The sequence below is a fragment of the Linepithema humile genome, chromosome 2 (assembly GCF_040581485.1).
Source record: "Linepithema humile isolate Giens D197 chromosome 2, Lhum_UNIL_v1.0, whole genome shotgun sequence".
In the NCBI taxonomy this organism is placed as follows: domain Eukaryota; kingdom Metazoa; phylum Arthropoda; class Insecta; order Hymenoptera; family Formicidae; genus Linepithema; species Linepithema humile.
Genome location: NC_090129.1, coordinates 22,302,944 through 22,325,158, shown reverse-complemented (window position 1 = coordinate 22,325,158; position 22,215 = coordinate 22,302,944). Strand labels below are relative to the sequence as shown.

At 43.4% G+C, this 22,215-nt stretch overlaps 1 protein-coding gene across 3 annotated transcripts in view; it reads right to left on the bottom strand.

Moving 5' to 3' along the window:
• The window catches only part of LOC105670837 (Fanconi anemia group J protein homolog), a 42,396-nt gene extending 27,874 nt beyond the window's left edge, over positions 1–14,522 (bottom strand). For 2 of the 3 annotated variants that reach the window (XM_012364573.2, XM_067350743.1), the window contains exons 1-4: positions 14,352–14,508; positions 14,156–14,257; positions 13,335–13,953; positions 13,138–13,249 (exon numbers count right to left, since the gene is read on the bottom strand). In XM_012364573.2, coding sequence (XP_012219996.1) covers positions 13,138–13,249; positions 13,335–13,953; positions 14,156–14,247 — 823 coding nt within the window. In that variant the 5' untranslated portion in view covers positions 14,248–14,257; positions 14,352–14,508. Of the gene's footprint in view, positions 1–13,137; positions 13,250–13,334; positions 13,954–14,155; positions 14,258–14,351 lie in introns of all 3 variants that reach the window. The other variant, XM_012364574.2, reaches the window with a different exon arrangement.
• Between the last annotated feature and the right edge of the window lie 7,693 nt (positions 14,523–22,215).

Sequence of the window (22,215 nt, the reverse complement as noted above, 5' to 3'; positions counted from 1 at the left end):
AAATATATTTCAATATTCCTATAAATTGCACAAGTGTATCCTATGAGAATATTTACTCGCATATTTACTCTTCGTGATTACAAAAAATTCTAAACCACATGTGCAATACTTTCCACCTTTTCAATAAATAGCATCAATTTTACACCCCGTACAATTCTCAACTCAAACGATTTGCAAATATCTCGCGTTCGTCGCCTCGACACGGTCCTTCATTAGTACTCTTCAAGATCTAAGTTAATTTTCTTAGCGATATTCTTCCGAAATATTCAAATGAAGAACGTCTCGATTGATCTCCCCATCGGCGCTCATCTACGCGGCCGAACGAGTTCAAAGAGCCGCGTCGCTTCTTAATGAATCGGCATCTCGCATATTTCACGTTTTACACGGCGCGTCCATACGCGGTGCGCGCGCGGGGCGCGGAAGCTTCGTTATCTCAAGAAGATCCTTCATCCCGGATTACAAACGACAAAGGAATAAATTGTTTTCGAGAAATCTGCCGGGCACGGATCGGAGCCCTCGCTAATAGCGCTCTCTACTCTCTCGACTCTCTCCTCGTTCCTTCCCTTCGTCTTTCTCGGAGGGTAGCACGAGCGAGGGGTACCCTCTGTTAGAAGTAACTCACCCTCTTCGCCCGAGTACCGGCCCCTCTCTTTTCCCCTCTCTCCATTTCACTTTTCTCTCTTTTTCTTCCTCTCCGTCTCTCTTCTTCAGAAAACAGAAGCGAATGAGAGACCGTGCTCGTAGTGAAGCGGCAAGAGCAAGTGTGCAAGTCGAAGGAGGGGAGAGAACTGCATATAGAAAGGTGAAGAGAAAGAGGATAGGAGCTTGGGCGGGAGAAAGAGAGAGCTGCTGTGCAACGAGTCGTGCATGTACACCGGCTTCTCTCGCAAACGCGTGTCTGTCGACACGCACGTATGTATACATCGGCGGAAGCGCACAGAAGCTCCGTCTCTTCTCGACGACGAGACATGGAGCGAAGGAGAAAGGGAGAGAAAGAGAGGAGGGCAAGAGAAAAAGAGATAGCGAGAGAGAGACAGAGAGGAAGGGAGAAAGGGAGAGAACGGGGGAGAGAGAGAGGGAGATAGAATCTCTTCGAAGACTCATGGGTATAGGTGAGCCTCTATAGAAGGTCCGATGGGCGTGGTGCCTGTGACGGTTTTCGCCCAATGGGAATTCAGGATCCTCCTGGCTAGAAGGACAATGTACATGGGCACTTTGTGTGCGATGGAGACCATCCACCTCCTCGACAAAGAACGCGAAGTCGAATCGGAATGCCGTGTCCCCGAGAAACCGATTGCCAGAGAGCACAGCCTCTTCCCGGACCACCATCGGCAGAGGAGAGCGGCGGTAAGCGGGATTGCCGATTACGATCCAGCGTTACGTCGCTCGATACGCGCGGGGCTTTGTTGAATTCGCGACAGGTAGACGTACCGCGCGCGATAGACGCGCACTGCCGTCTATTTGTTGTTGAAATATTTAAAATCGCGCGAAATTAATTTCAAGCTTTCACGCACTCGAGCTCTAAAGCTTTCAAGCGCTTCAGATTTTTGTACAGTGATACGGTAAAATCTGTCTGCTGAACATTTAGATAATTTTATATCAAACATATCGCATAAAAAATAAAACCCAACGTAATAAATAATATCTTGTGCTTGATGCATGTAAAATTCCGTAGATAAAAATGCAGAAAAAAAAAAAAATATATATATATATATATATATATATGGATGATTTTTATCGCCAACAGTGATTGCGCTGGCCGTGAAGCCGATGTTAGTATTTTACAAAATAACTTCGCGGATTTTCACGCTGCAAGTTATTGCATATCACCATTCATGATTCCGCTCGTTGCGAATAAAAGATAGAAAAGGAAATAAAACGTGGAGCGAAAAGGGAAAGCGGCGAAACTGTTTCGCGAAGTATGATGCGGCGCATTGTGACAGTGAAAGTTTCGATTTTGCGCGGGCTCTCGCGATGGCCGTGTTTATCCCTGCCTACTCGTCGCTAATTATTCAGTACAGTAAATTAAGCGCGAAATGGAAAGATGCGCTCCATGCCGAGTCGCCGGCTAATTGCGGCATACCGCGGCGTATCGTTGTATTAAGAGATCGCAATCGTGCATATTAACATCGGCTAAAATTGGACCGGTGGAAAAAGTTACGATCCGCGCGATTGCACGATGCATAATACGACCCGTCTCGATAGAGGACTCGCTCCGACTCGTGAGATCGATACCGGGTGCTCACGGTAAATTCTCCTCTTCGTCCACGTCGCGGGGCACGCGTTCCTCCCGCATTGGTCCGCTACTTCCCCTCGTCTAAAAAATCCATCACCACCCACGGCGGAAGCTGATCGCCTCGCTGTGGACAGCCGGGTGAGATGTGAAGAGAGAGAGAGAGAGGAGAGAGAGAGGAGAGAGAGAGAGAGAGAGAGAGAGAGAGAGAGAGAGAGAGAGAGAGAGAGAGAGAGAGAGAGAGAGAGAGAGAGAGAGAGAGAGAGCGAGCGAGAGCGATGTATAGAGAAGCCGAAGAGAATGGATAGTTGGAGATAGTTGGAAGGAAGGAGGGAACCCGTACGACGTACTGGTGGTCTCATTAAACGCAGCCTCGTATAACGCGACTACGTAATGAGAATCGGTTAATTAGAGCCGCGACGCGGGGAGGTTTCGTCTGGTACACATCGGAGTGCTTCGCCGTACACACACACATACGCCTTACGCTTCCATGTGATAGGGCAGAGGGAATATGCGCGCATAAAGTGTCGGAGAACGAAGAGCGAAAAGAAGAGTCGCGACGAGACGCGGCGAAGTCGGCGGGAAGGTAATGCGAGGAGCGGCGAGACGAGAAAACGCCGTAATTGGAGAATGATGTCGTTTTTTATCGTGTTTATCGTATTGTTGTTATACCCTCGCCTTGAGCGATATCCGGTGAAGTCGTTAGCCCACGAATACCGTCGTCGCATTCGAAAATGTGCGAGCCTTGATAATTGAACTTGTTTTCACATTTCCGAGCGTATTCCCGCGCATTTGCAGCTCAAAAGTATCATTAAAAAAATATATATATATATGTATGTATATATATTTAAAGTAAATACGTGTTAATAAACATGATTTTTTCTAGCAAAATAAACATTAATATTTTGATAATAAAATATACGTTGCATTTCTTTTAAAAGACTCGTTAGCGTTTATGCCTCGATAACATAAAAATTTGGGGAATGCATCAGCAGTAAATGGTACCAATTCAAGAGATAAGAGGGAGAACGGCGTAAGCATCGCGAGGAAGTCCTCCTCGTCGTCGTTGTCGTCGATGAAATGCCGCTGAAGAGCGCATTGACGCGGATTCCCGGCATTGTTTTCAACGTCGGGAATATCGCGGACTCGCGGCTGGAAGCCCGGAAACCCACGCCCGCTTCATTCCGCTCTCACCTCCTTTCGTATCCTCGCTCGCTTCCAGGCGCATTTTTAATTTCGCATTGTCGTCGTCGTCGTCATCGTCGTGATATCTCCTTCTGCCGCACTACATCCCGCCCACGACGAGAAGTCACTTTAGCCCCCTTCTCAGCCTTGCAGCACTCCCACCCCGACGTTACATTACAAACATTTCTGTCATACATTCTGGCGAACGAAGATATCACAGCTGTATATGCCTCTCGCGATCCTGTTGTCGCTATTTTTTCTGTATCTCTCTTCAATTTCTCAAGTTACTGTACGGTTTGAATATTCGATGAGATAATTACAATAATTTAAGATACTTTGAGGTATCCCGCGCAACCCCCGCAAGTTTTCTGTGAATTATTTACGATCATATATTTGCGAAATAAAAGCAATGCACTTAATCCGTTCGACCGTACATATGTAGATAAATTCAAACAAGAAGAAGGCCCTCAAATATAGATGCAAGTGTGCGTTTTATATTTCTTGATATCGGATTTCATACATAATGGATTTTACACGAGTAATCAAAAAAACATACACTTCCTTTTTGATTCGACTCGCGAGGTATGGAAATGCGTGCAATAATTTCGATATGTAGAATTGCGACGGAACCCTTTGACGAGCGAGAGATTTCTTTGATGATGAATATCATCGTTGATGAATAAAGAAGATAAAACCGACCGAAGTTTTTCAAGACGCGGCGGTAGTTCGATAATGAATTCTGCGACAAGTGGAAGAAGGTACAAAGATAGAATAAATACAAGGTAGAAGAAAGAGAAGCATTTGTCATTCAGGCATAAGTGATATTCGTTATTCTATCTCTCTAAAGAACAATACCGAGGCCACGAATGAACGCCGCTTAAAACTTTATCATTGCGTTTGATTTTTAAAACTAAAATGAATAAATATAAGGACGAATAGCAAATTGCTCTATAATTTGCACTTGCTTTAAATTAATTTAAAGCAATTTAATTTAATTATGCCTTTTGTTTCAAGTTATTCTGTTACAAAAATCGAAAAATTACACCGCCATAAATAAAGTTAGAAGTTTCGATATTGTTATAAAAATTAATTCTTTATGCAATCATTGTGTTCATTATACATAAAGTCTGCCTTTTTCTTTCAAGTCACCCGGTATGCCGGGTTCGTGTCTCAGCTAGCTCGTACCCGAGATATTTCCGGCATTTATTTACAGATGGAGCCACGAAGTCCTCCGTTGCTTTCCTTGCAATATTAATTAGACTGTCGCGTCTTTTCGCAATGAGCCGCATACCGGATGGGTCGATTTTATTTCGCAAAGACGCTCGACTGTGGGAAACAGAGGGTCGATTATTCCTTGGAAATCTGCGGCAACAATAACAATCGAGAGAAGTGGCTACGGGCTCAGCGTGTACGCGCGCGGACGACCGCCGCGATCGGCGGCGTTTGTAACGACCAATTAAGAAAATTAAGAGTCATTAATTAGCATTCACTTCCTTCCCGGTCTGCTGATGCCCGCGCGCGCGCGCGCGCAACGAAGAATTCGTTGCGCTGTGGGCGCATTATTGGCTGAATGTCTTCTCGGTACTCTATGCTCGTTTAAACTGAGGCAGATCGCGAACACCGCCTTTGGACTTCCGCTTGAAACTTCAATAAATCCGACCTTTTTGCCTAAACGCTCGCCAGAAATACTCTCACCTCGTTTATATGCGATTTCACGCGTCGGTTAGCTCATCATTAATTAAAGAAAAAAATCACCCCAACGTGAATGGAAATCGTGCGAATCAGAAATTAACGTTGGGTTAATTTCTGATTCGCACGAGTTAATTGATTTAATTTTTCCAAGAAATATACGATACATAAACGTTTGGTTGATAAATAAAAATATTTTTCATTAAACTAGACTTTATATTTAACTTAATAAAAATTATATGAGATGTCTGTAACATTCCTATGTAGTTTAATATCAAATAATCGATAAGAAAAATTATAGTTTTGCACTCATTAAAATTTCTATTTCAATTGGAACTTTTATATTATCATTAATGTGAATCATCACAGAAGTTTCTTAATAGTCTTATATTCCTCTTTTCATTCACATAGTTATTTACGGTTTAACAATTAACATACGTTGAAAAGCATCGTCCACAAATTGCACCAGTGCGGCGGCATTCTAATGCGGAGTCGCATATTGAGCAAAATATTTCGAAATAAAAATACATTATTAATACAGCGACGGAGATTATCGGCGCATCCGCTGATAAACATTACGCACACTCGACCGCACCGTCACGATTCCATACGACGCCGTAAGAAAAGAGGAGGTACAGGAATACGAGGACACGGTCGCGTAATCTGCGTATGCAGGAATATAAAGAGAGGCAAGAGAGAGAGAGAGAGAGAGAGAGAGAGACAAGAGAGGGAAAGAGCGAACGAGAAAAAGGAGGGGAGGAAAAACGCGCGTGTGTGTGACAGAGACTGAAAGGGGGATGAAGAGAGAACGGGCGGAGGGCGGCATCCTTTGATCTTGCACACACACACACACACACAGTGAGCCGCGCGGGGCAAAAAGGACACGCGCATATCTTCCGCAAAAAGACCCATACATATTCATGATCGGCACACGCATTCACGCACACAGGCGGCTTTTGTTTAACGCCGTGCGCACGCATATTGTGCGTATGCACGCCATAAATTTGTATACCCAGGCTAGAGAAGTGCACGCGGTGCAGAATGCGCGGGAGAAGTTTCCGCACTTAACTAAGCGTTCGAAAGTGCCCCCCTGACACCCCTCTGTTCCGGCAATACCCCTTTTACTCGCGAACTTCACTCTTTATACGTGTGTGTGTGTGTGTGTGTGACGATGCGACTGCGGAAAGTATCGATAATGAAAGAAAAGTCTGTCGAATGTTATTAACCGATATGGAAATTGTATATGCGCAATTCTTATATACAATCTTCAAAGATAAAACAAACATGAAAAATGGATATGATGATAAAGATAATAAAGTTCTTTCCTGATTGTATATCTGATTAGATATCGTAGAACTGTTTTCAAGAAGAATTTTATTTTGATCCAAAGTGCATGATGGTTTATCGGCCATCATTTTGGCATTTTTAAAATTTTACTGAAAACACTATCGGCAAACCAGCCAAACTTATTTTAAGAGACGACGTTGGCGTCGATGGGCAACACGGTGGCGGGCGATTTCCGACACACCCGGGGGCGCCTGGCGCCCGCGATTTACCTGCGAGAAATATTTCCGCCCGAACGAAAAGCACCCAGACCGGGGCCCTACACGATCGATTCCACGTGAATTACATCGGGGAATGCGCGGCCGAATTCATTGAACGAGTATGCTCCACGGGTTCCAGCTTGCTTCAAATTATCCGGCGTTAATTTATCCCGTACGTTTTTTTTTCCATTATCTATTAACACCTACTCGCTGAAAACTAAAAATCTCGAATTTTTGTAAGATATATCTAAAGATGAAAATTATTTATTATTTTTATTGGTGTTAAATAAGTAAATGATGTGTAAAGTGTAAGAAAAAAATGAGATAAAATTTATATATTAAGCAAAAGTCAAATTAAATTACTACTTAATATAAAATAGTTAAGAGAAGAAAAAAACTTATAAAAATAAAAAAAGTTCTTGTTAGTTCGTCCAATTTGCACAGTGAAATGGAATAAGCGAGCAAAGTTCTGGAAACCGAGAGCCGAAGACTCAGATTGTCCACCCTGCAGTCGGAATATCCGGAATCGTTAGCGGGATCCTGGAAATCCTGAAAGGGACAATTCCAGGACGCCGGACGGTCTTGCCGAGCATGTGGAATTATGTAAGATCGCGGGTCGTCTGGAATTCGCAAGGGCGGCGCTTTTTGAATCGCGAATCCTTTCTCGGAAGGAGTAGAATCGTCGTAGCTCCTATCGACCGACCGCCAATCGACCGACCGTACAATCGCGACTATTCGATCGCGAACTCCTCGCTCCACAATAACAATTTAATGCTCCAAATGCTCAAGTATAAAAAAATATGGTGCTTGTAGAATTTTCTAACGTATTCAGTCGATTTAAATATAAAAATCTTAAATTTGTCTCAGAATTTTAATTCGTTCAAAAAGAAAAACCGATAATTATATTCTTGGAATTAATTTCTGTATAATTTAAATATTTCACTATATTATTTTATCTTCTATCACTACGATCCTCGTTAATATTCGCGTTAATATGCCTGTTCCATATTCCGCAGAATTGAACGTGAGAACAACTTTCTGAGGCAATCTTGGTCAGTTGCGCGAAATCGTGGGATGTAACCGGAAACAGCCGGGAACGCCGTCGCGAAACGAAGTGCGGTGGAAGCAAAATGTAGAAGAGACGGAGCACGAGAGTAGGAAGAAGGGAGGTTAATATAAAAGAAGGAGCGCGGAAAGGTAGAGAAACGCCGTGGACCACCCGAGAGAGAAGTTCAGGACTGGTTGGAAACCGGCGGCGCACGGCGTACCTTTGGGGGGTCCCTTATCTTATTCGCTTACTCAGGACTGTCCGGAACCGGCGAGACCTGTCCGCGAATCTCTCGCTCCCGCGGGAGTTACCCGGCGTCCTATTATCGGGGTCGGTTGCTACGTTTTTGCGCAAGATCATCCCTGAGTGCCCGCACGAAGCGGCGCTTGCTTCATCAGCGCCTTTCGTAGCCTTTAAAATTCGAAGAAAAAAAAAACTCAACGACGCGAAACGACATACTTCTTTTCGTAAACAGCGAAAGCGGTTCTTTTGCATGGGAACGCGACGCCGAGCGGCCGACGGTTCATAAATAATCGGAGCTCATTAGCCGCGAAATCAATTCCGCCGAACGTCGCGGGTTTGCTATCGCGCTTGTGGATAACGCGAGCCGAATGCTTTACGGCTCGTAGAATATCTTCGCCGTGCTGGCGCTTCGATAATTCGTTGCCCCGGAATTCTGAGGACGAAGTGCATAGTCGTCGAAGGAGTAGGAGGGCCGCAGCGGTGGGATAAAACGGCGCGAAGGGGGGCGAAGGGGGAGGAAGATTCTCATTGTGAGCAGGGTATACGTGTACACGGGAGACGTGAGATCCGTTGGACCCGCATGCGGACCTTATTGTGTCCCGAAAGGGCATATACAGTAGGTACCTTAATGTCGGCACGGATGAAAGCGTGGGCCCTCCTTTGTCTTTCGCTCGCGAAGCTGCCACAGCAAGTAGCGTGCACTGCGGGTAGCCCTGCACCATTCCGGGGCTACCGTTCCAGGTTTCTATCTTTTTCCCTTTCTTTTTCTCGCGTCTCGCGAGTCGCGGGAAGAGCGTGAAAGAGCGGACGTTAGAGAGCCGCGATGCTTGGAAATAAAATTTGAAGGCCACCACGCGCGCAAAGAGTGTCATTACTTTATACACCGACGGACGCGAAAATTACGGAAAAGCATTGAAAGATAAAATTGGCAGTGGTGAAATACGATGTCACGGTGAATGAAAAATAGCAAAATAGCACGATCTCGTCAATCGTTGATCGTGAATCACGGCGAAATTTCTAACAAGCGCTTATGGTAATCGCGTAATTAAGCGAAATTTATATTATACCGATACACGAAGTCGCGATATAGCTTGTCTCCTTAAAAACCACCCAGGGCAACTCCTCTCTCGCCGATTGTGCAAGAGCGAAACGGCACGATCGGCGAGCTCCTTCTGGGAAGAGTCCTCGGCGACGGTACCACGCTTGGTACCCCGGGCATAAAAGGCGGATCCCCGGCGCATTATTAATGTCAGGACGTCACAGGGAGCACGTAGCTGCATATTCCGTTGGAGTTGCATGCTGAGGCGCAAAGACGATTCGCGACGACGGCGACGACGACGACGACGACGACGACGACGACAGGCTGCCACGGGAACACAATATATAATTCCGCGTTCGCCGATAATTATTATGACTTCCCAAGTTTCCTGCCGCACAATAGGTCTCGTCGCTGCCGGTTATTTCGAACTTATCCGCTCACTCCCTTCCCCGTTGCAGGCGAACCTGTCTCCGCGTCGTCTTCTACCGGTAATAAAGTGACATTAGCCGGCATGCGATTCCGCGATAAACTTTCGAAATTTATTCGTCCGGCCCTCTCGATGTCCCCTCCCGCCCCTCCCACCGACGCAGCGCATCACGCTCTTGCTTTCTACGAACGATTTAAGTTTTTCGAATTCTCCGGTGAATGTTGCGTCAAGCTAATCGGGCGCTGTGGCACGTCAAACATGCGGCCTGCGAGTCGCATGCGACTCGCTAAACAAAGTGGCTACGGCGCAGCTCAGGTCTGCGTCCACGAGTATCCTCATTTCATTTCCATCAACACCTAACAGTAGATGTAATGCCCGTGTAATGTAACTTTCATCTATTTCCCAAGAGCGTAGAAATAGGATATTCATTATCATATCACGGAACACGTCCGTTCAACTTCAGCCGTGCCCCCGCGTGGATTAATTACGTTTTTTAAAGGAAAGATAATGTGAATGTCAAAGCGAATCCCCGATTTGTCGACGGCAACGGCGGTTATCGATTAAACCGCGACGCTAAAGAAAATTCTCTATTCCCTTTCGAGGACCTAATTTATGCGGCTCTCTCAACGAGCTAAGTTTACAGTTTGGCGGCTAGCAGTACCACTCGACCTCCGGCGGAGCGTGACAGCGCCAGGTTTAAAACATAAAGCGAATTATAACTGGGAAAAGCAGGATGTCGTGCAAAGCGACACACCTACGCACGTATCCCTGCCGCACGTACACACATACATATAATATATACACACACACACGCAAATCGGTATCATGACTAATCCCCATCGAGTCGCTCTATTCTGATTTGCCTAATTAGGAATGCGCATCGAAGAACTAAGAACGGATCGTAAATAACGGATAATTACCTGCGTGATATTTCACTAAGATTTATCTAGCGCAATGCGTGATACGTAAAGCGCGACTTTTGAAATATTTCTTAAATATTTAAAAATATAGAAATCTTGATCGCTATTATTTACTGCAATCATATAATTCCTTATCGTGCGCGAATTAAAATTAGAATCAATCAATCCATACTTCTTATATTCCTTCTGCTTATAGTTCATTGCATATTTATCCGTTCGACAGTGTCATAGCGGACTATATATTGATTTGAATTCTATGCCGCTGCTGAATACACGTGCGTCTAATATTGCTCAATAGCGATAAAAAGTGATGGCAATGCGACCAAAGGGATGCTTATTGAATATCAAAATTGCTTCGACCGTGCCTTCGTAAAAAGCACCGTCACGCAGAGAAAGAACTTTCGTGATAATTTTCGGTTTGTAATGCGACGTCGCGACAACGAGGATGAAGCCCGGGGAGGACTCGTTCGTAATTCCGAAAGGCGACGACGGTTCGTGCTGTCCTTCCGATGTATTCTCGGAGACATCCTGTCATCCTCGCGCAGGCAACGGGTCCGACGTTGCTCACGCAAATTTGACGTTAACATCGCGGAACATTTAATTCGCCGCTCGTGCAGCTCGAAATGGCACGCGATCGTTCGCCTCGTCGAATACCTCACGACGTTCCGGCCTCATTGTCGCGATGTGCACTTCAACCAACGTTTTACGACTAACCTGACTGACTGAACAGAGCTCAATATCGAAATGCTGATAAATCTGCCCAATATCTTGCAAAATCTGATCAGACATCACGCGATATAAAATCAAATAATATTTTATCAACATCGAGTTAATATCGAAAAAATAACGCAACGCAAACACATCTCAATTATTTAAATCCGCAAAGCAGTTTTCTCGATGAGTAATAAATGTCACTTCCATATTATGTTACGCAATTGTCCCTCGATTTGTCGACATTCGCCACGGTTTCCCAGTGGAATATTAAGATCGTATCGCACGATAAACCACCCTATCGAATTTGCGATTCTAGCTAATTCAGCCGCTTTCTTGGGAAAAGAAAGTGGAAGGGCGTTTCCATCGAAATTTGCCGGGATAAGCAATGTCATCGATTGTTGATGGGTAATAGATCCTACATTGCGAACGACAAGACGACTATCTGAGATAAGGCGGCGTTAAGACCAAGGAAATTACACAAAAGGGCGGATAATTTCGTCGAGTTTTACGATCGCAAGCTGATGTCATCCTAAATAAAAAAAACATATATGCGCGATGTAAAAATTCGCGTAAAACCACGATTTGGCACATTTAAAAATTGTTTACAAACATTCAAAGTTGCAAAATTGTTTGTCAAATACGTGCTCTGCAAGCTACATTTTCATGGAAATATTTGCAACAGACACAAAGATCTGCTCACTGGAGGCAAAATAACATGCATAAAAGCGACTAGCAGACGCAGCATTTGGGCAAAATTATATTCTCGTCGCGTTTTCCTAACGAAAGGCGATTACATTCGGTCGTCCCGCTGTTTTTCGTACACTGGTACGAGCGAGGACGGACCGATTTGCTGCGCATTGCGAAGACAAATCTAATTGTTTAGGAATTATACGAATCGTGAACAATTAGCTGCATGCACGCGTGCAAAGTCCAAATTACCGTCAATTGCGAGTCGCATAAGCATTTGAATAATTCAAATTAATATCGCAGCCAAGAAATCGCTGATCGAAAGGTCAAACGAGAAAAGACTCGCGTTTTCTTTCAGCGAAATAATTCAAATAGCATTCAAATCCATCATTTTATTTTCAATGATTTATGTGTGAGAATTAAATGTGTAATATTTACGATTTACAAACGCTGCATTAACTTTTATGCATTTTTATTGAAAAAAATCACATAAATTAATTTCCGCGAGATATTTAATTTTGCTCATATTAATAGATTAAACGCAAAATGACGATGGATAAATTTACTGTTTAAAGCAAGAATACGCTTTCAATATACATACACCTGTACGCAAACTTGTTCGTGTAAAATTTTGCAGCATGCTTTTAGAAAATATAATGGTAACATTAAAGTAAAATAAAGGCCGCGGTTAATCGGTCTGGCGGTCTAGCGAACGCGACAAACGCCTGACATCGCGGTGACACGCGTTGAGAAATTATCCGGAAGACTTTAAAAGTTCTGACAAGGTAAGTAAAATGTCGACGAACTTCGGGAAACTTTAATAAGAACGATACCCGCGAGACAAAGGAGAGACAAGCGCGATGGGTGGCGACTCGGTCTTTCTAATTTCCAAAATTCGCACGACAGTCAAAAATCTGATGAGAGCAGCCGCTGTGGGCGCGCATCGTATGCGTGTACAAGCGAGACAAAAGCATGGTTGACGTTAACGACCGACTGTCACGAGACGCGGCACGACGACGAAACGAGATTTTCGCGAAGCCTCGCGATAAATCTTAAGAGACAGACATAATCGCGGCGCAGGAAGCGCTGCATGAGCACGATTGGTAGGAAATTAATGAATATCAGATGATGGATCGCGCGAGAACATGCATCATTCAGTTTACACGTGGATTCTTTTTTAACATAATATCACGTGCGCATTAATTGAGGGTCCGCGTATTATCTTATAAACGTTAATTATGAAACTAGTAATAATAATCTCGTTAATGGTTAAAAGAAATTGTAATGGCGCGTATAAAAATTACAATGACACGATAAATCAAGTGTGAATATTTTTTTCTTCGAATGATTGTTATATATATATCTAATATGTAACAATGTACAATGTAACAATGTGTCATAAACTCACCACTATACTGCTCCTGCCATGCCAGAGCTCCACAGAGAAGAGCCAAAGTCTTACCGCTACCAGTAGGGCTTTCTAAAATACAGTTCTCCTCCTTGTTGCATCCCCTAATAACCTGCACATACAATTATCCGCAGAATTAATAAAGTTGTAACAGAGGAATAATAATAAAAAATTAACTATGCAATCATGATATTTACTTTGTCCATCACTGCTTTTTGTGGTTTATATGGTTCGACAGGAAACTTGACTTTAGTTGCAGCAATCATTATTTCATAATGCTTTACAACTTGAGGCAAAGCTTCTTTCTTAAAAGTGTCTAAAACTGCCAAATCATCATCACTTGATGATTCTGTCACATCAATCATCAACTTTTGTCTCTTATTGGATGTCTCTTCAAATATCTCCTCCACATGTCTTGAATTATGTGAGGTAGTAGCCTCAGTCTCAGCTAAAGTACTGTTTTGATACCAAGACATTCCAGGCATGCTTGTTTTATTCCAATTAAACAATGATGGGCTTTTACTATAAGTATTAGGGAGGGAAACTTTATTAACTGTGCCATCTTTATTATTTGAATCTTTATCATCACTAGAATCATCTGATATGTCATGCGTGAATTTCAAGCTGCTCTCTGTACATAAAGATTCTGGCACATTGTTTAAACTGTTAGTGGGATTATTTTCATTCTCTTTTGGTATATTTAAATCATCAAAGCTCTCATCATCTGATATTTCCACTGGATCCTCATTTATGACATGTACCTTTGTATCATTGTAGCGATTTCTATTCAGTGATAACTTCCAACGTTGACTCATACTGAAAGAATATAAAGATAATTGAATAAATATAAATAAGAATTGAAAAGTTTATTAAAGATGCATCTTAGCAACGCAAGAAGTCCTTGAAATATTGCTTCAAACAAACAAGTTGCATTTATATTGACTCTCACAGAGTGAAAAACTAACCTAACCTAACCTATAAAGTGTTCGCGCGTGATTTTGTCATTATTGATGCTTACCTTAAATCTTTAAGCCACTCGTCGATCGTGACTTTAATCAATGCGTAAATAAGCGTTCCTATCACAGCAACAACGATGTAAATCTCAATCATTAATTTGCACCTGTGGAATACATCACATGCAATATCACTGTACACATGATATATATCTATCTGTTTTCTCTGTTTTTAGTCGCGACATATGATAATGCACTCACCTTCTTGTCTCTAAGTCGTAGATAATTATTCCTTACCGTTAACGTAAAATCACCCTTTGACATGTCGCAAAATTCGTTCTTCGAAAGCTGTATTATGACTTGTCAAAACAAACCGGCGCGAACGGATCACGTGATTCCTTGCAACTGTACTACCTGCGCCTTTCCGCACTTAAAATGAGATAGATATATAGGCAAGAATTCGAGAGAGAAAGAGAAGAGAGACAATAGCAGTACAATAACTATGAAATTAGCTGCATTAAATGAAGTGAGTAAGTAAATGATTCATAACTAATCGATCTGATTGGATAGATCCAAAAGTATACACCAATCAGATGAGTAATTATAGATGGCTCTTATATGTTTAGTTTGCCGAACGCAGCCTAATATCACAAGTGATTACAAGTCTTAAAATTTTCATTCTATGACTTGGCGCGCAAAAAAGTGGAACATTCTCGGATCGAAATGTTTATTGTCGAGTTTTATCAAGTTTCTTTAGCAAGTGTGTTTCTCAAAGTGTTGTGTGCTTCTCGGGCCTTAAGAATCAGGGAATATAATCATCGTGGAAACTGCGAGGGCATGCATCGTGGAAAGCTGCGGAGAAATCAAAATGAGCAGTAGCAAGGGTAAGTACTGCTGTTAACAATTGTAAGAAAGCATGATGAAGCGTGATGCAATAAAATATGCATGTAAAATTTAATATGTTCCATGCGTCTTAAAAAGAGACGATTAAAAGAGAAAATAATTTTTCCTTGTGTGATTTATTTTTATATATTGATATATGAGATTATTCTCTGAATTATGGCGTCCATCTTTAAGCTGCGAAAGTAATTTGTACTCGTTACACATACGCGAAAGTGATAAAAGACCGCTCTTTTCAATAATTATTTGTTGAGAAGTTTGTCCGCGCAAGACATACAAAGCCGCAAGATTTATTACCGAGTGCTCGGAGGAATCCTCCCGACAAGAATTATTTTAGACGGATCAAATGTCTGATTTACATGTTTCTCGAGTTTCGAGAGCGGTGCCTATCAAAAGCGACGCCGAAATCAAAACCCACGGCAGGCGTGCGTGCGCGCGGAATAAAAAAGGTGACCGACTCTGCCCTTGGAGCTTCCTCGCTTCAGCAACGTGAATCCTTATCAAATTATAACCAAAATTCCCACGCGGGAATGTTTATTTGTGCGCGGACCGCGTGCGTACCGAGAGCGTAAACGGGGTATCAAGGGCTCCGTCACGTACGCCACAAAATTGCTCATTCGTAAGCTCACTTTCAACTCACGTGCCGTACCAGACAATTCCACCGACTTCTTGCACTTTCACACGGTTATGATGGATATCTCAACGATCGCGCCGGCGTAAGATAGGGACATACGTCGTGGATAAAGAGACGCAGCATCCACAGCGATGTTTTCTCCGCACTGCTAATGATTCCGCGAGATGCATACGTCGAGATATTTTTCTCATTGCGCACGATCTGCGAATGAAGTACAGAAACTCGGAATACGTGAATAATCACGGTGTAAATAATTATATCGGAAATATCGCGTTTTCTTATCGTATTCCATAAATTCTCCTACTCGAGAATGATTCGCGCTATATCGAAAGTCAATGCGCTGAACCGTGAGTTATGCATACTCAGTGTGATACCCATAAAATACGGCGAAGGGTTCGCCGAGTTATTACGGCAAAATCGCGGCAAATTGCGTGTAACACCCTCCGTCTCAATCAGACGACGCTAAATTAAATTCGGATGTTAAAAACAAGAGCGATTGATCCATGGATGCAGTGTTTTTCTCGCGTGTGTCTCGTTTCTTTTTTTACGCCGACGAGACAGTTTCAAAAATTACCAATTAAATCTTTTTTATTTATTGCTCTTCTGTTTTCGTAATTTATTTGTGTTCGCAAAACTTGGGAAAGATAAAGTATATGTGTAAATATGTACATATTCAGCGAACAGTTGTGCATTTAGATAGTCAAAACAACGCGCGCAATTCCATTAATGCGACATTCCAATAAAGCTACGCAAAGAAATGAGTTCGCCGTCGCGGACGGACATAAATACTTCCGCGGAAACGTTGCCAAAATATTTTCACCGGGCTAAAAGCGACCCCAATCCCTTCGAAAATAGGGGTGCTAAGGGAAACTACGGCGAGCAGGGATATTCGTGCAGGCAGTTCTTTCTCCGTAAACGCGCAAGGGATTCCGTATCTCGACTTCATATTTCGTGGTCACCCCGTGTGAATCCACGACAGTGGACCGTTTCTGACCGCGGATCACGGAGCACGGCACGGGGAAAGAGAAAGAGAGAAAGGGAAAAATATGAAATATAAATAAAACATATTCTTACCGGCGGCAAGTGTAATAAAAATGCGGGGAGATCAAGAGGGATGCCCGAGGAATACGAAATGGGGTTTCTTCCTCGCCGAGAGATCCCTCCGCCTCGTCCACCCGCTTGCTCCTTTTCGCTCGGCGCCCGTCCTCCTCATCGTCCCCCCCTTCGTCCTTTCTACCGTGACCCTCCTTCCCTCCTGACCATTCGCCCTCCGTCCGCGCTGCCACGTCCATATTCGTAGCTGCACGACCGTGAAGCCGCGGAGCAGCGGTGATTGCCGGACAGAAGCTGAAATATGCCCTTATTTTGGGACGGGTCGCTTCCTTGTATTTACGATGGCACAATGGGCCCATCTCTCATCCGCGGCGCGGCTCCCGTGCCGACGTTTCATTCCCCGTGCTCGTCGCCGTGGCTCCCGCGCCGTTCTTTCGAGGACACTTTTCGTAATGCGCATAATTTGTCCTCGCTATAACGCCAGCTCAAATTTGTGGAAGAAATCCGTCACGACGGAAGTGAAACTACCGCAATATCAATCTAAGAACCTACCATGCAAACTTTGATTTTTAACATTTATTTGTAATATGTCTAATTTCTTATTCGCGAAGTATTTGCAAACAGAAAGACTATAGCATTTGAAAATTCTATATAACAAATTTACCTTTTTTAGAAAGAAGATTTATTAACAGAGATTTAGAAACTTTTCTCTCGAAAATCACAGCTTTCTTAAATTTCTCGAATCTCGGCGAAAATAATTCCGCTTGGAGAAGCATGTTATTGAAGTACGCGAGCGTTGACGATGCGTTTTCTGTCGCGATGACGTTGCATCCGCCGACACGAACGCGTCGTGGGGTACGACAAACAAGACAATAAACCGAATAAACGGCTGTCCGAACTTAATTAAGGAGTGGCGACTGCATCCACGCGAATCGCGCCGTCATTTCTCCGCCGAACTTTATCGACGAGCGCTTATCTATCGGCGGAGCGATAAGATAAGACGAGCTGCCCGAAGGGAGTTAGAGGATAGTCATCTCTTGGACGAGCACCAAACTTCTGCAATCCCACGTTCCGCGGGAATGGACGAATCGTTTGTAGCGATGGGGCGAAACCGATATCTCTCATCTAATCACGTAGAATTCGTGTATTTTGTGCCATTATTACATAAAGATTGACTCATGCCATTTCCATAATTCTGATACAAACATATAATATGTATAAATATTTTTCTGTATTTTCTTCAGTATCAGATTGATAGAAATTTATTACATCATGATTCGAGATTTATGTAATAAAATCCGCTTTGGATGAGAAAAATAACAAACATTTAATGCCGAAAAAAGATGATATTTTTTGTAGATATCAGATTATAAGGTCAGAGTGTAGCGGAAAAATATTTTTATCTCGCGTGAGGATATCGTACCCATCGCTAGCCATATGTGGCCGTCTCGTCCACTCCTAGTCTAGTAACTCTTCCACTTTCCCTGCTCCGCTTGAGCTCTAGTCGTTTCTCTGTCCACCCTCTGTCTGGCCCCGCCAATCCTCTCTCCCCGCCGTGAGCTCTCTCGCTGTTTCTCTTTCTTCGCTCTCCTACTTCGTCCGAAACGGGTGAAAATAGACGCTAGAAGGGCGGCGGAGATGGAGGGTCAAATTGAGTACGCCCGTGTCCAGGAACAAGACCGAAACTAAAATAAAAGAATCATGCTGGCTGGGGCACAGCGACGACGAAACTGTCCGCTCGCGCGGGAACGGCGAGGATATTTTGTCCGAAGCGCTAGAAACGCGATTCCGCAAACTCGAATCGTCTAAAAAGGATTTCGAATCTTGATGACATTTTTATTCTGTTATGCTCCGAGATTGTAATGCTCGCCTAACTTATCGTAGTTCGAACGAAGTTACGATTGAAAATTATTTTCCACTAATATTGGAAATTCTGATTCAATTCTAAAAGATTTGGTTTTAAGATATAACGCGTCTAATTTGTTATTTATAAATCTAGTACATTCTTTAGTATTCTAAATATGTTCTCGCTTCTAAGATATAAAATATAAAAACAATATTACAAAAATTTAAAAGCAATATTATAATAAAATCAACGACAAATAATTCTTTCGAAGAACAAGGCATCAGAAGGTATCACGTTAAAGATACGTTTGACAAGCCGCGAAGGACAATAACTTTTCGACGAGGGCGAGCCAGGGACATCGATCAGATGTGATCACGGTGGAATTAGCCGTCCCTTGCAGGATTCTAGAATTCCTTCGCCCTCTTCCGCTTCTGTGCTATCGTCGCCGTGCCACCCTCCCCCCCCCTCCTCCCCCCACTTCTATTCCTTTGCCGCGACGTTTGAGACGATCAACAATCACCCTGTTACTGTCGGATATACAATAAACGATAGAGGGAGCAAAGAAAAATAATTACTTAACAGAATCAGCAAATACTATTACTTCTGGCGCAGATTTATACACCACACAAGAGACATTCCAACTTTCGCAGCAAATTGAAATAATCGTTTTGTTCGTGTCTCTCTTTACCGTTGCGAAATCAATCTCTTAATCTCCTCGACGCGATTTACTTTTATCCATCGCTCTGTACATCGAAACCATCGTTTGTTATACTTGTGGAAATTTCAGATTCAACTCAATTTCAGATGAAACTATCACGCTCGATTAAATTATCTTATTTAAATTCAACGTGGCTCAAGTGCTTTTGTCTCTGACATCGTGTTCGAGAGTCGGTGAAATTTCCTACGGATTGGAGTATCTCGCAGGCCGAAATAGAATACCCGTTGTCCCATTTCGGCGTTTGCGGATAATATAAATATTTCCTGACTGTCACTTTCTGGTAACAGATTCCCCGACACTCGACGTTTAGGTTCAAACACGCGTCTGCGGCCTCAGATGCTTCCGTCTACGTCGAACGTGCGTAACATCCGTCACTCGCGGGGCGAACATGAAAATAGAAAGGGTCCGTCGCGCGGCGCGAGGTGGGGGAGGGGGGGGGGAAGGAGATGCGTCTCCGCTGCCATGAAATATGGATGGTCCGTGCGCGCGTTTCTCCTTCTCCGTCGGCTTGGCCCGGCGCCACAAAAGAAAGCGTCACGGCAAATTAATCGGGCGACGACGAGCACGCGAGATGTGTGATTTAATAAAAAAAGCCGCCCTCGCGCAGGGGGCGAATGATGCGGACGCGGTGATACGCGCGGGCGACCCCCGCGGCGTAATAAGTTTAGTTTCTACGACGAAGAGGCCATAAAACGCGGCGCGCGGCGCAGCATGGTGCCTTGTTTCGCGACACTCGAATTTCAGATATCAGGGAGAAATATGAACTCCGCGCGTGCACACGGTATCGCTTCGCAGCGCGAGGCGAGGATGTCAAAACACGCGTCCGTGTACGCCGAGACCTCTAATGCGAAGGAATAAAACATCGCGGGATGCGATTACAAGCTGTCGGACGAACGGCGTATATTTTTCGCTTCAAAATTTCATAAACAACTGAATATTTTTTAACAGTGCTAAGGAATATGTAACAAAAAAAAAAAAAGAAAAACAGACGATGCCCTGTTAGCTCTTAGGTGAAGTCGAGCAAACGCGACCTTTTTGTCGAACGTCGGTAGTATCTCACTCCGGTCGTTATGCTATCCGCCTCTCTGATATACGTTTGCACTGTCGCGAACGTACAGAATGTATGCGTGCGCCAACACTAACGAAAAATAAAAGCGCGACGAAAAGGCACACTTTCTCGCTCGCTTCGTGTGTCATATCAACACGCGATCGTCGCAGGCCCGTCACGTGCCGGGCGCTGTTAATTTTTTACACTTTCTCTCTTTTTTTCTACTACTTTTCGCTTACTAAAATTCACGACGCTATCATTAGCCACTCGTTGGTGCCTAACGCAAGTCAACAATCGTAAAATACGTCTGAAATTTTCGGACTTTCTTGTTTGCCATTTTATTACATTACCATTATCTATATGTATACATCATTATGATTCACTTTCCATTTAAATTATTTATTATAAGAACACAATATAACATTCATAACAATATTTAATCAAGCACAGGTTAATTAGCAATTATTCATATTTTTCCTACTTTCTAATTAAACTTCAAAACTTTTATATATGTAAAATTTTTTTAATTGGATATGGTAATAATTTGAGTCTATCGAAATGTACGACACGAAGATTTTCCAACATAAATACAAACTGACCCATCTCTCGAAGACGACCCGCATACAGAAAGAGAATCCGAGGAGTGGAAGTTATTAGGGTGCGATTTCATTTCCGAATTTCTCGCCGGGGATCGCCGGCTCCTCTCCCCCGTCCTTCCTTCGGCAGGTTAAATGGCCGATGCAAAAAAGTCATAAAATAAGTTATAATTTGGCGCAGTCGGCGTCGCGCTGCTCAATGTCCTGTGTGATCACCGCGCTCTCACTCGAATGAACTTCGGCACCCCCTGCTTCCATGAGAGAGAATTGGGATGATTTCTGTGTCCCTTTCTCTCTTCGTCTCTCTCTCACTCTCCCTTCTCTTCCGCGGCTTCGTCCCTTCAACGTGTCCCGTTTAGAATGCCGCGTGTTACCATAGCTTGGCTAAGTTAGGGTTGTCCCGCGTCGTTCGAAAAGTATTCTCTTCTCGACTACTCTCGCCTTTAAATTTAAGTGAATATGATGAAAGACCGAGGGAATATCACTATGAATTTGAAACTTTGAATTCCGAATTTGGTTTGTACTTTGACAGAAGTGCTAATCTAACGTATCTATAACATCAAAGTCTTAAAAAGTATTGCTCGTCTTTATCGTCTTAATAAGAAACATATTAACTTCATACAGGGGACATAATCTTGCTGAAGAGAATTCTAACTTTCTCTGTTTTTGTGAGAAAATTAAAGTGATTCTACTCTCCCGGTCCATCTTCCATTTTCTACAGTCCCTTCATGTGCCTTACTTTGAGTACCGATTGTTACGCTCAAACAGGGAGAGACTACGGGGGTGCGCAAGCGGGTATCCTATCCAATTCCTGATTAATTGCCGGATCGAACGGGAGGTCAAGGGTCGGTAAGGACCGACGTCCGGGCGAAGTTAAAACGAGGGAATAGCGAGCGCAAAAAAAAACTCGAACGCGAGACGATGCTACAATGACGAGAAAAAGTTGATGCGTCATGCCGCTACAACAATTTGGGTACTTAATGAAGCGCACGCGGAATGCAATTTTGTTCTTTTTGCTCGCAACAATATTGTCCATGTGCTTCTACCCGGATCCCTGAAAAATTACGCTCGTAGAAGGATAATCATCATGACCTCTTTGTAGTACATTGAAATTCAAGAAAAAGTTTGTAGTAAGCGGACGCGTACGAAAGTCCAATTAAAAATTTTTCAGAGAAAGTTACATACGTGGACTGACATATGCGCATCAGACTCGATATTGCAGTAGCTGATTACTCATCCAATAAAATAGATAAGCTTAATTACCGTAATCGACTTCCACGCGCCGGCCGAGCGAGGGGGGGCCAAATGACGTTACGTATGGTAGACCGTA